Source organism: Suricata suricatta, chromosome 16 (assembly GCF_006229205.1).
Source record: "Suricata suricatta isolate VVHF042 chromosome 16, meerkat_22Aug2017_6uvM2_HiC, whole genome shotgun sequence".
In the NCBI taxonomy this organism is placed as follows: domain Eukaryota; kingdom Metazoa; phylum Chordata; class Mammalia; order Carnivora; family Herpestidae; genus Suricata; species Suricata suricatta.
The window spans coordinates 44,463,570-44,477,329 of record NC_043715.1 but is presented as its reverse complement, the minus strand read 5'-3'; the positions used below and the strand labels follow the sequence as shown (position 1 = coordinate 44,477,329).

The window sequence follows — 13,760 nt, the reverse complement described above, 5'->3', positions numbered from 1 at the left end:
GCTGAAGCCGGACGCTTAACTGACTGAGCCACCCAGGTGCCCCTTGAATTGTTTTTAAAGATTAAAATGAGATAAAATGGCATTCCTGTCCCTTATCCCTGTCCCCTGGTTTCACCCACCAGAAGCAACCACAGCTTATGGTTTCTTACATTTTCTTTCAGAAACATCCTATGCAGGTATGTCTATGCAGAGATCCTATGCAAACAGTATTTAAAATAGAAATAAAAAGAATAGCACACTTAGCTCCAAACACCATCTTGTTCCCCCTCTCCTTACCCCACAATTAATACTATTTCTTGCCACGCCCTCTCAGCACAAACAACTTCACTTTATTTCCTGTAAACAATCAAATACTATTGCATCACACGGACGACCTAGGATTTACTCCGCCGTTCCTCTATGGTTAGATACTTAGGTTGCTTCTAGTCTTGGGCTCGGCCAGTAGTGTTGCACGAACGTTGTGCCCCCATCTCAGCCCCACGCAGGAGGCGTCTGAGAGAGGATGCCCCAGGGTCGCAAACCTCTTGTCCTCAGCTTCCAACAGCCTAGTTTCTGAAGGCCATGGGACTCCTTTCTTACCTCTCCTGCTTACTTATTGTGTGGTTCGATCTCCCTTCTCAGGGAGGAGTGTCCAACCCCCCCGAGTCTACCTAGAGGGGATAAAAGCGACCGAGATCGCCTTCCCATCGGGAAGTAACAGGGAGAAGTGAGACAAGGACGTTCCTCCTGGGCCTGCGCAAGTGCCCAACGTCACGATGACCATCTCGTTAGGCTGTGGGACGTTCTCCCAGCGACCCGGCCCGGCTCGCCTGTGGCCAGTGGTGCCGGGATGACTCAAGAACCCGTCCTGTGGCCTGGGAGTGTGCGGGTGACCCATTCTTACCCCCTTCCGTGTCTCAACAGCCGGGGGTCCAGACGCACACCGTGTGGAGCCTGAGTCCCGTGCCTGTGCGTCTCCCCTCAGAGCTTATCTCGCCATTTGAGCCAGAAGAGGCCAGCGCTGCAGCAAGACGCCGGACCCCAGCGTGGGGATTATCAGCTCTGCAAATGAGGTCGGCTAGACACCCCTGCTTTGAAGAACAACAAAAACCACGGAAGTCTCAGCCCACACCTGCCCTTGCAGACAGGAAAACAGGAGATCCTGTTTCCGTGGCTGCCTTGTAAAGGGGGCAGGATGATAGCTCTCCTAATGAGGGCACAGAGCCGGGCTCCTCTGTCTGGTCACGCCCTTCCTGGCCTGGTCTCCCCAAAGCTAGAAAAGGGAACCTGAAGACTTTCACTTTGCTTCAGTTGGTCCCTACCTGCAGGTCCAGGGACGCCTCTGTGGCCTCTTGTGCACCTCCAGTTTTGGAGAGTCATCCGACAGGCAGGTTGGCTTACGGGTGCACACGTGTGGGCGTGGGTGCAAAGCGGGGCGTGGGGGGGGGGGCGGTCTGCTGGGGAGCTCGCCTGCCTGCAGACTTACTTCGGCTCGACTTGCCTCTGCAGAGCCCGGTGCGGGTGTGGCCGGGCCGTGGCGCCGCAAGAGGGCTGAGAGAAGGGGATGCCTGGGGTGCGACTGGAGTCCCAAGGCCGGGACACTGGGGAGGTGGGTGAGGGGTGGCCAAGCCCTTGGCTGAAGGGTTTCGGCGTGCCCAGAGCTGCCCCCTACCAACTTCGGAGCAGTCGGGAAGGTGTGGACGGAGCAACCACACTGGGCATGCGCACAGCTTTCCGAGGCGGCGGAGAACAGTGGGACCGGGACACCGGACTGAGGTTTGTCGGCCACTTAGTAGCTGTACCCAGTAGTGGAACCCAGCGCAAGTGACGAGTCCACTCCCGGCCTCAGCTTGCGCATCTGTGAAGTGAGGCTCACGCCAGCCCTGTGAGGTCACATGTATACAGTCCACAGGGTCCCCTCAGCTCAGCCTTCCCCTTGGCTCACTCCGCTCCTGGCGGTCTTTCTGGTCTGTCAACAAGCAGAGGGCCTTTGTCCTCACTTTTGTAATTCCTACCCCCCACCCCCGCACCCCCCGAAGGCCTTTCTTCTGGCTCCTTCTCACCTTCAGGTCTTCCCTGACCACCCTGTCCAAAGTTACTCTCTCACACCCAGTATCTCCCCGCTGCTGTCTCCACAGCGCCTCCTACAGTCAAGGGCTGTTCTATGTGCTTTATAAAGCTTTTCTCCAACCTCCCAATGGCCTTTGGGGAAAGGACCTATTACTGTCCTCATTTTACAAATGAAGAAACCGAGACACAGGATAAGAGGCCACTGGCTCAGGGCCATAGTTACTACCGGGAAGAGCTAAGACTCAAACCTAGGTAATCTCACTGGAGACTATGCTCCAGTGCGTCCCCCTTCTGCTATGTGAGATCATCCTGTCTGCTTACTTGTCTACCATCTGCCTGCCCTGACCCATTCGGTAGCTCCACGAGGGCCAAAGCCTTGACTGTCTCCTGTGCAGCTGTGTTTCCAGCACTTGGAAGGTAGTGACCCTCTTGCTGTCTCTCTTTCTGTCTCTGGTCACCTCTGGAGGTTGCTAGGGTACCAACTCATTATTCTGAAAGCCGCAGTTCCCTTGCCTTCTCCATATAATAAGTTATACCTTGGAATAGCCAAATAGTTACTGAAGGAACATTCGTTTTAGAAAAATTTCAGCCAATGCGTGAAGAAGGAATGATGGAATTGAGAACATCATTTGCTATCATGTGATGCATGACGAAAGAACTGATCTAGGCAATCATGTTGAGTAGCTGCTGAGGGGGACAATGTCTGAGGACGGGTCAGGGGCCACCATCTGAACCCCCCAACTGTCCTTAGGGTCCCTCATGGAGGGCCAACCAGACACGTGGTGCCTCTTGACAGACACACATGTGGGAAGTGGTGTTACCAAAAGAAATTTAACCAGAATTGGATCAAGCTTCTACATCAAACTCCAGTTTATAGGAAATTCATGTGCTAGAGAAACAGGGTAAAGGACATCAGGAGGATGCAAGTAGCTAAATCCAGGAGGTGAGAAACTCTAAAGGACAAGTGACCTGGCTTCTTCCCAAAATAAACTGCAAGGGGAACAGAAAAGAGGGAGGGGAAGCTTATAGATTAAGCGATTTAAGAGAGCTTAAAGACACTCATCAACCAAACACAACAGGAGAAGCCTGATTAACAAAACAATTCTTTTAAAAACAATTTTTAAAGAAAATTTTAGTGGGGGGAGTGGCACAGAGAGTGAGGGAGAGAGAGAATCTTAAGCAGGCTCTGTGCTGGGCCCCATGTATGGAACTGTGAGATCATGACCGGAGCCAAAATCCAGAGTCAAATGCTTAACTGACTGAGCCACCCAGGCACCCCCACAAAACAATTCTTTTTAAAAAAGATATCTCTCGGGGCGCCTGGGAGGCTCAGTCAGTTGAGTGTCCGACTTCAGCTCAGGTCATGATCTCATGGTTCGTGAGTTCAAACCCCACATCGGGCTCCATGCTGACAGCTCGGAGCCTGGAGCCTGCTTCAGATTCTGTCTCCCTCTCTCTGTGGTCCTCCCCTGCTTGTACTCTGTCGCTCTCTCTCTCAAAAGTAAATAAAGATTAAAAAAAAAAAGATCTGATACAACAGAAAGGTAAATGCAGATGGGAGATGGGTAGTTGATACTGACTTACTGTTAAAATTTTTAAGTGCCCTCATAATTTTTTAGAGGTTCTTACTGAGATAGAGATACATTAGCATTGGGATTGTTTCAAATAATCCAAGATAGGGAGATACGGAGGTTGAAAACCCCCCCCAAAAACTGGCCACATGTCAGTAAGTGTTGAAACGGGGCTCAGTACACCGTTAGTATGTTTGAAGTGTTCCGGTACAAAAAAAACAAAAAAAACCAAACCCAAACAAACTCTCCGCTGTCTTCCCACTTCCCGTGGAATAAAACCCGAGCCTGTCACTGTGTCTGTAAGCTCCCCCAAAGGTTGCCGCCACCTCTCACCCCTGTTCCAGCCACACTGGTCTCTCCGTGCTGCACAGACATGTCATACATGCTCACAGTCACCCGTCACAGCCTCTGTCCACTCGGACCCTCGAGTGAAGACCACAAGGCTGCCTCCGCCCAGTCGCCCTCCCTGATAACGTAAGCAGCTCTCCCACCACAAGGCAGGCCCTTTATTTACCCTTTAATTTTCGTCTTAAACCTTATCACTGCCTGGTCCTGCATTCTATCTATTTAATTACTGCCTGCCCCTCCCTCTGGAGCACAAACTTGGAGGGAGCAGGCGCTCCACCTGGTCACTGCTGTGTCCCCAGAGCTCGCACGCAGTGGGGGCGCAATAAATATGTGAAGGAGTGACTCCAGTGCAGCGTGCCCTTGGGGCGAGTTACTCTCAATGCCATGTGCATCATCTAGAAAACGGAAGGAGCGAGGGTGCCCACCTCGGGGGCTGCTGCGGACATTAAACAGGCCGGTTCCCATTTGGAGAGCTTCGGCCGTAAGTGGCACACAGTACGTGCCTGATTGTTGTGGGCTCTCACCTGGTCACCATTACGGCTCTTCTGCTGAGAAAGGGCCTCGAGAGCCAGTGCTGCGGGGGAGGGGCCACGCGGGCTCTCTGGACGTGCCCCCTGCCCCCCGGCTCCCACCCCACAGGCCAGGCGCCCTTACCTCCGGGGCGTGCCGTCGTCGAAAGGCGGGATGATGACCACCTTGACGGTGACAGAGGTGCGCAGCAGGTCGATCATCTGGTCGTGGGTCAGCGTGACCACGGCCACCTTGCAGATCTCCACCAGGCGGCTGCCTTGCCGGAGGCCGGCCTGCCAGGCAAACCCGTAGTCCTCCACCTCGGCCACCGTCCCGTCGTACTTCACGTGGAAGCCCAGCTGCCCGAGCCCGTTCCGCCGCAGGGTCATGTCCACCGTCTCCCAGCCGTTGGTCATGACCTGTAGGCAACGGGCAGGATCTAGACTCAGACGCTGTTTGCGGGCCAGCTCTGGATGGTGCCTGTACAGATTTCCCCGCTTTGGGGCCCAAGACCCTGCTGATCCCCATCCCTCCAGTGATGCCAGGGTGCAGGAGCACAGACACCCAGCGAGTCTCAGCCTGGGCCCCTGCCTTCTGAAGATGAGACGTGGACGTGCAGCTGTGTGGCTCATCAGCTTGCGGAGACGGTGGCAGTCGGGAGGCAGCCGTGTGTACATTCCGAAGGCCCCTGGCCTCCAGCTTCCCCTTGGGGTGGGTGGGCCCTGGGACTTGGTTTGGTCACCACTTGAGTTGTGAGTGGAACCATCATGTCACTTAGGCTGGGGCACTTAATTGCCAGTGCGAGACCCCTTCCCCCACTGTGGGCCTTTCCCCTGTGCCACTGCTACCCACCAGGCGTATTCCAGATCGCGGTTATTTGGTCAGCTAGCGTTTCAGAGTTAGAACAGAGGCCTCTGCTGAACCCAAGACGAACATGTAGCGTGAGCAGTGGATAAACCTGTGCTGTTTTAAGCTGCTACTATTTTATCCTGACACAGTGACTGTGACCAAAGTAAGCCAGGGAGGCGACCGACCAGAGATGCTGGGATCTCTTCCGGGTGGGGGCTTGCGGCATATCTTCACTTCATGCCCTCATCCTCAGAGGCACAAACCCCTCCCCAATCTCCTCCTCAGGCCGCCCTCCAGCCTGAAGCTGACTGGACCGCACGAGGCCCTGCTCCCAATTTATTCCCTGCGTCATCCGTGTGTGTGGTTCTCGCCATGATATGGGACCAGTGGGGACAGGAGGACTCGCCGAGGGGGATCCTGGCCCTTCAGCGTGTCCCTAGGGACTCCTCCTCTTCTTGGGAGCCACAGCTATCGCTATTAGACAAGTCAAGTCGAGGTCTGTCAGCCCCTCCTAAAACTGCATTAAGGAGAGAGAAGGTGAAAGAGTTCAAACTACCTGTGAGAAGCCATTCCTTGGCTAGAAATTATGGTTTTTGATGAACCGGTGACAATGGTGGCTTTCATTTTTCCGGCCACTTTGCACATTAAGCAGGTTTTATGTCACAAACCTCTCCATGTGTTCACACATGCATATACTCAACAAATATTCTGAAGACCTAACCACATTTGACGTAGATGGTGAGAATCCGGAAAGTGGGGGACAAATGTATCCTTACTTACAGGGACGGACTGCGTGGCTTCTTTCCTATCCTGTCCTTGAAAATTCCTGATCGAGACCCAGTAATTGATTTCACAGTCCAACTTGTTCATGTGCCAAGAAAGGATTATTGTTCCTTCTTTATATATGACAAATTTTGGGGGGGGAGTCTGTGTGTTCTCGAGATAAATACTGAAATGTGTACAGATGATATGATAGGATGTCTAGGATTTGTTTTGAAATAATCAGGGAGAAGAGAAAAGAGGGAAGGAAGAAACAAGACTGGCCATGGGCTGGATGCTAACGGCAGAAAATTGGTGAAGGCCTAGGAGTTCGCTAGGTGAGTCTCTTTACTTTTTCCATAATTAAAAAGTTTGAAAAACTGGTTGCAGAGGAAAGTCTGGTGTTCAGTGCATCAAAGGTGACTGACTCCATCCTAGCCCATTACTTCCACTTGGGGAGTCAAAATTCTTCCGAAGCAGTCACCCTTGCATCCACAGAACCTGGTTGTGGGTTACAGAGACATGTCCGGGGTGTCTGTGCCCCTGACCAATTAGGCCACCAGCCCAGGGGGGTGTGGGGCAGGCCCAACCTCCCCCAGAGGCTTCAGCAGGACTGCTGATGGCCGTCCACTCTCTGCTCTTCCCTTTCTCCTTTCAGCACTGAGCTTCCCACGGCAGTACGGGCGCACGGCCACGTGGCTCAGGCCCCCATGTCTCAGCTTCCTCGCAGCTGGGTACGGACATTTGACTTGGTTTTGACCAACAGGACAGGAGTGGAAGTGATGGAATTTCTAGTTTGTGCTCTTCAAAATAAAATTGCTTACCCCCCACACTTGTGCCTTCTCCCTCCCCGCAGACAGGGACGTGGATATGGAGTCATACCAACCAATACAGAAGGGAAAGAGGTGCCCCCAGACAGAAGGGGTGTGAGTCCCTGAGCTGTCCCTGCCACCTTGAGCAGCCTGGGCATTAACTACAAGAGAAAGAAACTTCCACCTTATTTTAGCCACCGGATCTCTGTTTCTTTTAGCAGCTCAGCCTGCAGCGACCTATTACGGCTGTTTTAGATCATTCTGGATAGAGAGGGGAGAGCCAGTAACAGAACTCTGTGGCTGCTGTCTCTTAAAACCTTTTTTTTTAAGGTCTATTTTTCAGAGGGGGAGGCGGAGCGGGGGGAACAGATGGTCCAAAGCAGGCTCTGCTCTGACAGCAGAAAGCTCAATGTGGGGGTCAATCCCACAAACTGTGAGATCATGACCTGAGCCGAAGCTGGACACTTAATGGACTGAGCCACCTAGTTGCCCCAAAACCTCTTTTTTTTTTAGTTAGTTAGTTTACTTATTTAGAGAAAGAAAAGGAAGGAAGGAAGGAAGGAAGGAAGGAAGGAAGGAAGGAAGGAAGGAAGGAAGGATGGATGGAGGAAAGATCCCAAGCAGGCTCTGCACTGTCAGCACAGAGCCCGACGCGGGGCTTGAACTCACAAACCGTGAGATCACGACCTGAGCCAAAGTTACCAGTTGGATGCTTAACCAACCGAGCCACCCAGGTGCCCCTGCTCTCTTAAATGTCCCGACAGTTCTGTCCCTTTTGCTTTTCTAACAAAGCAAAGGGAGCCTCACGAGAACAGAAGCATTCCTGGCATTTACAAGACTCCAGAAAGGCCCCATGGCACAGGGAACACCTTACGAGACCAAACACACATCCGTTCAGAGGACTCTCTGCCAGGCCACGTGGTCAACCTGCCCCAGGCCCCCTTTTAAGCTAATCTTCCTGGGGACGGAGCCCCGTGTGCCAGGCCCGGGCTAAGCCCTTCGCGCGCCCGGGGTCACCGGCCTCTCACGCGTGAGGCAGGTACAATGCTCTGCTTATGGTTCAGATGTTGAGACCTGGACAGACTGGACTTTTTAAGTCTCGCTTTGACTCTTGATGCTGTATTCCCTGCTGCTCCCGTCTATTTCTCCCTCACTCTTCACCAGGATGATTCCTACTTCTTGCTCTAGTCTCAGTTTAAGTTACTCCCTCAGGGAGCCCCCCATCCCAGGCTCACGAGCTGGGGTACTCGGTGGGCAGTGTACACGAGATGCACGCTGGTGGGACTGTGGCTAGAGGGGGCGCTTGTGGCCCTGCCGCGGCTGACCTGTGCAAACACACGCCCCGCACAGCCAGAGCCCCCGGGAAGACGCACTTCTGTGACACCTTCTCAATGCGAAGCGCTGGTAACCAGCCGAGTATGTCCGGGGGCTACCTCCAACCTGTGGGCTTGAGACCTCTCCCCACCACAGCTTCCCTGGCATCCTCAGTGCTTCCCCTTTAACCTCTTGGCCCCTGTAACTCCTTGTTCTGTATCTGCCTCAGGTGGGAGCCCCAGGAGGGCGGCCAGGGCCCACTGTGGTCACTGCTGTGTCCCAGCACTGCCTGGCTCCGAGGCAGGCGCATAATGACTTGCTGACTTACTACAAATGAAGGATGCCTGACTTCCTGCTCTGCTCAGGGAGGGCAGGGACTCTTCACCCTGGAGGACTTTGGGAAGCAGGCAGACTTGCCATCATGAGTCATTTAAGACGGGCTTGTCCCTTCGCAGAGGATGGCTTACGTCATCACTTCCTGGCCACCTGGCTCCCCAGTGGGCTTTGGGGCACTGAGATTGTGAGGAGGGCTGCGGTAACGGGCTGCAGAACGCTGCGCCAACAGTAGGTTCGGGGGTGGGTGTGGGACGGAGTGGCACAGAGAGGATGTGGGTAAAATGTGTAACCTGGCGCGGTGCCTGGCATGGTCACTGCACAAGAAATGCGAGCTGCCATCAGGATTTTGGGAGGGAGAATCCTCTCGTGTGTAAGAACCTAGGTACTTAACTCTCTGGGCCCCAGATTCTTCATCTGAGAAGTGGGGATAATAACTGTAGCTCCCTCACTGGGCTTTTGTGAAGCAAACACGCCAAGTTGTGCAAGGCACTGAGCAGGGTCAGACAGCCCCCCACAAATGTTGGCTCTTGCAATTACCATAGGCTAGTGAGGCAGCGTGGCTTCAGTACAAGTTCACGGCGCATCTCCTGCATACCGGCGTGAGTGCCAAGGACAGAGCAGTAACAGCAAATACATAAACACACTTCGTGTGCTGGTAAGTGCTATGGAGAAAATTAAAGCGGGGTAAGCGGGTACAGTGTGCTCAGTGCCAAGTTGTGGGGGGCGCGGGTTGCGATTTTAATACGGGACCTTCCTGATTAGATTAGACAGGTGACTAAAGTGCTCCAGTGAGAGGGCGTGGGCAGTGCAAAGGCTGGGTGCCTGCTTAGTGCACTCAGGAAGCAGCAAAGGGCAGAGAGAGCGACAGGAAGCCAGATCACACTGGGTCTCACAGACCACTGGAAGGACTCTGGCTTTCCCCTAGAGTAGGCAGGCGGTTCTGAGCACAGCGGTGATGGGACCAGATCCCCTGGGCTGCCTTACTGAGGACAGAACACAGGGAAGCAAGGGTGGAGGCATGGGAGACCAGGGAGGAGGTGACGGCAGAGTCCAGGAGAGGCCGGGGGAGGCTGTGGAAGGGAAGGGGTAGCTGAAGTCTGCCCACCGGAGCCAGACGGCATGTGGGTGTGAGAGAACAGTGAGGCTGATGCCAAGGCCTTTGACCTCGACAATGGAGCAATGGTCTTGCCCTTTATGGAGACAGGAAAATTCTGGGAGGCGGGGGAGCAAAACCAGGAGTTTGCTCTTGGACATGTTGTTTCGGGGGCTGAGATAGCCAGGTGGAGATGCCAATAAGCTACCAGTCTCAAGTTTGGGCACAAATAGGTTCTAGAGTCAGGAAAACCTGGATTCAGACCCCAGTCTGCCATCTGCTGGCTGCGTGACCTTATGTGAGTATCTCGACCTCTCTGAGCCTCAATTTTCTCATCTTATCAAGTGGAAATAAGAACAGTACCTAAACTCTGTGGGGTGGTGAAAGACATGCACATAAGTGTTAGCACAAGATCAGGGTTCAATTAAACTCATTTAACCAATCAATCAGTATCTATTGAACACCTATTTATGTGCCAGTCCTGCTCTATGCATAGGACGTATGCACGTGAGCAAAAGAGACGGAGGCCTGTTTTTCTGACCTCACATCTGTGTGGCCACCTAAAACTAGTGTTACCTGAAGCTGAAGGTGAATTTTGGGCTGAGGGAAGCGGAGAGCAGGGCCTTATCAATCTGGCCTGAATTTAATGAGACAGTGCAAAGGCCCGGAAGGGTGAACACGGTGGATCTGGAGGTCACAGCCCGCTGAGTCAGGCAAGCCTGTCTGGGCAATGTAACTCATCCAATCCTTAAAACTTCCACGACGCATGGTAATTTTTGTCCCCATTTTAAGATGGGGAAACTGAGTCACGCAGCACTTAAGAACTTGGCTCAAGGTCACACGGCTGGCCAGTGGCAGTGCCAGGACTCATGACCCTGGAACCCGTGTCCCGTGTTACACACCCTTCGCTACTCCACATGCGTGACCTGCCCTCCTGACTACAGCGCTCCTTCTTGCAGAGCTCAGATGTGGCCCAGGAACTTCTTAGCAGTGCTTCAAGCCATCACCAGCTCAGCTGTCACCTGACTTGAAATCTGCCACCCTTGCTTTGGCCAACAGTCTGAGTCTGAGGGGCCTACCAGGAGTTTAGGGTAAGAATTTACCCAGACTGTGAATCTTTGTCCTTCAACAGAGAACTTAAACCATTCACATTTACTGTGATTACTGATGTGGAGTTATTCCTGCTGTATAATTTTCTGCTTGTCTGTTTCTTGTACCATGCTTTCTCATATTCCTCCAGGTCCTTGCTTATGCCCTATCCTTTAGTGGCTTGGAAGCTTTTCATTCTATTTTAATTCTCCCAGAAACTATGCTTACATTTTGAACATAAGCATAAACTTACATTTCCTATCAACATCTAGAGTGAATAAATACTTCTTTGTCTTTGCAAGGTGATGGCAATGGAGAGCTTTGGCTCCCTGGCCCGGACATTCCCTAGAAAGAACCCAGGGTAGAGGGCTTACAAGCCCCCCTAGTGTGAAGGTGGCAATTCTGGTTCTCTTGGGGCCGGTATCCTGGCCCGACAGGGCTGGGGGCGGTTCCCTAAGGCCTCCACCAGACCACAGAGGTGCTGTACCACTGCTGAGCTCTCTCCCTTACCTTCAGTCTCTGGACAATTTCCCTTATGTCGTCCACAGAGCCCTCTGTGGACTGCACGAAAATGTGGTCCCCTCGCCCGTAGAAGATTTTGAGAGTGGAGGAGTCTGGGGTCCAGCCAATGACATCCCCGCAGTAGCAGTTGAACACCACCTCCTTGGTGCGAAGGTCCAGGAGCACCACAAACTCATTGGAAATCCCCAAAATGCAGTCGATTTCTACCCCCTGGGCATAGTCCTGGGCCGCCACCCTCCAGGCGATGGCGCCTGCGCTGTGCTGCTCAGCGCCTGCCCGTGCTTTTGTCTTCTCCTTCTTCTTGGAGGTCAGGGAGATGAGGTTGAATTTGCCAGTGGAGTCAATGGGTGTGTTGGAGACACAGTTTTCAGCCAGGTCCTTGAGGTACTCCTGGCGGGTCCTGGTGGCCATGGTGTGGAACTTGTCCGACTTGTGGGCGGCGTTCTCAGCATTAATCACCTTGGCCAGCAAGAAGTCTCTGAAGACATCAGACTTGCGGAATGTGGTGCCGCTGGGGATGGGGGGACCGAAAGCAGGAGCGTCTTTGGATCGGGTCACAGCCATACTGAGGAGGGAGAAATAGATGGTAGAAAAAAAGGCACTTGAGATTATCTTTAGAAAGAAAACATGCCGTGCTTTTTAATAACGGAGGTAGTTAGGTCTAACTAGTAAGTTGTTGGCTAGACTAGAAACTTTTGACACCCTTAGGGCATGTACATGCCTTTTTTTACTTCCTAGGTGGTAGATGTTAGAACATCCACTGATGTTCAAAGCATTCTCCTACCGCGGCTCCATTTCAGTTACTCCCATCTTCCCTACATATAAACTGCGGCTGGATCACATTTTGGCACTCACTCGCTCCTCCCTTGCCACCTTTGAGGGCAGGCATGTCCCCGCCCCACTGATCCTGGGCCTGGTCACATAACTTGATTTAGCCAATGGCTTTCAAGTAAGGCATGAAACGAGATGGGTGGCGAGGTGGGTTCGCCTCCTGTGCTCCTGCCTTTTCCGGGAGCTGAATGTGTCACGGGGACCCCAGGATGAGGGACACCTGGAGCAGACCTGGACTCAACCTGTGGCCGGGAGCCAAGGCCACCCAGACCTGCGGACGTGTGGGCCAGAGAGACACGTTAATATGTGTGAGCCACTGAGTTTTGGCATGGTTTGTTAAGCAGCATTAACGTGGGAAACCTGACTGATACAGGCCATTTATGTGACTTCTTTCAAACATTTGTGTAACATCATTTAACATATTTTGTAAGTCTTCTCTATCCGGGTTATTCTGAAAATTCACTGTAACAAGAGGTTAGAAGGCACCCTTCCTACTTCAGTTTTGACCGAGATGCTGTTGTGACAGAAATGAAACTGACGGAGGGATAAAGTAAAAAGGAAATAGTCTAAAACCTGTTCTGCTAAACCAGTGAACCTCCTCACCCCCTACGCAAACTACAGAGAGGGGTGCCTGCCGGGAGGAACATCTTTGGAGAAAGCCGGGCGGTGAGCCCCATCATCTCTGCACCCACCCTCGCTGGCAGCAGGGGCCTCTGAGGTGACTCTGTAGTCGAGAGGAGGCTGGGGGACCAGGAGGGTGGACAGGGAGCCCCCGCAGAGCCCAGAGAGCTTGCAGTCAGCTGTGGTCACACTCCCAGGGACACTCCCCGGCTGCCCATTTCCTCCTCGTGCTCCAAACCTTGGCAGGCCAGAAATAGGTCAGTGGGAGACGTGTGACGTGGAGCAGAGGAGAGGCGAGAAGGCGCCTCAGCCACGAGGCCTTCCAGCGGGAAGCAGCCCTGAGCTGGGAGGTGGCAGGAGATTTGCGGAGGATCTTGGATGTGTCGTTCCAGTGACCAAATTGAGTGGAGTCTCAGGTGGCTATAGGGCAGCTGATTTCTAGAGTCAGGCAGAGAGGCTACGGCAGCTCCCGGAGTCACCAGCTTGGGGCGGGCACTAGGACTCTGGCACAGACACCGTAAGCTATGCTGTTTACAGGGTGGTGATTAAAAGCAGTAGGAGTCGCTATAAAGGAGTGAGCCATCAGCCTGCTGAGATTTTCTCAAAGACTACTGTATTCATCCTCCACAAAAACCTCACCTTGTGAGTACTGCGTTAGCAGAGACTTCCTGAAGCTTCTCTTCCCACCGCAGGATAATTTTTAAATAACGAGGTTCCTGACTATAACATATTCCATGGAACCCAAGCACAGCGTAAGGCTTGTTCGGGTTCTGACTCCCAACTGCAACATGACAAAGGGGGCAGTGTAACACTCCTGCATCTGTTTGATAAGCATCTCTAGGACGCCCTCCCTTGGGCATTGGGGATGCAGCAGTCCCTGGTCTCCAGAGCTTTTAATCCAGGAGGAGAGGCACACTAAACACTTACAAATTAATTTATAAAGACAAAGAAAGTGAATGGGGTACAGACAGAATAACAGAAGGACCTGATATGGACGGGGGAACACAGGGGGGCCTCTCTGAGGAAGTGATCATTACACTGGGATCGGAGGCCGAA

At 53.0% G+C, this 13,760-nt stretch overlaps 1 protein-coding gene across 1 annotated transcript in view; it reads right to left on the bottom strand.

The window, feature by feature from the left end:
- SIPA1L3 (signal induced proliferation associated 1 like 3) overlaps positions 1-13,760 on the bottom strand; it is a 225,182-nt gene that overhangs the window by 56,838 nt on the left and 154,584 nt on the right. The window contains exons 10-11 of the mRNA XM_029924283.1: positions 11,241-11,817; positions 4,623-4,897 (exon numbers count right to left, since the gene is read on the bottom strand). Of these exons, the coding sequence (XP_029780143.1) occupies positions 4,623-4,897; positions 11,241-11,817 (852 nt within the window). The remainder of the gene's footprint in view (positions 1-4,622; positions 4,898-11,240; positions 11,818-13,760) is intronic.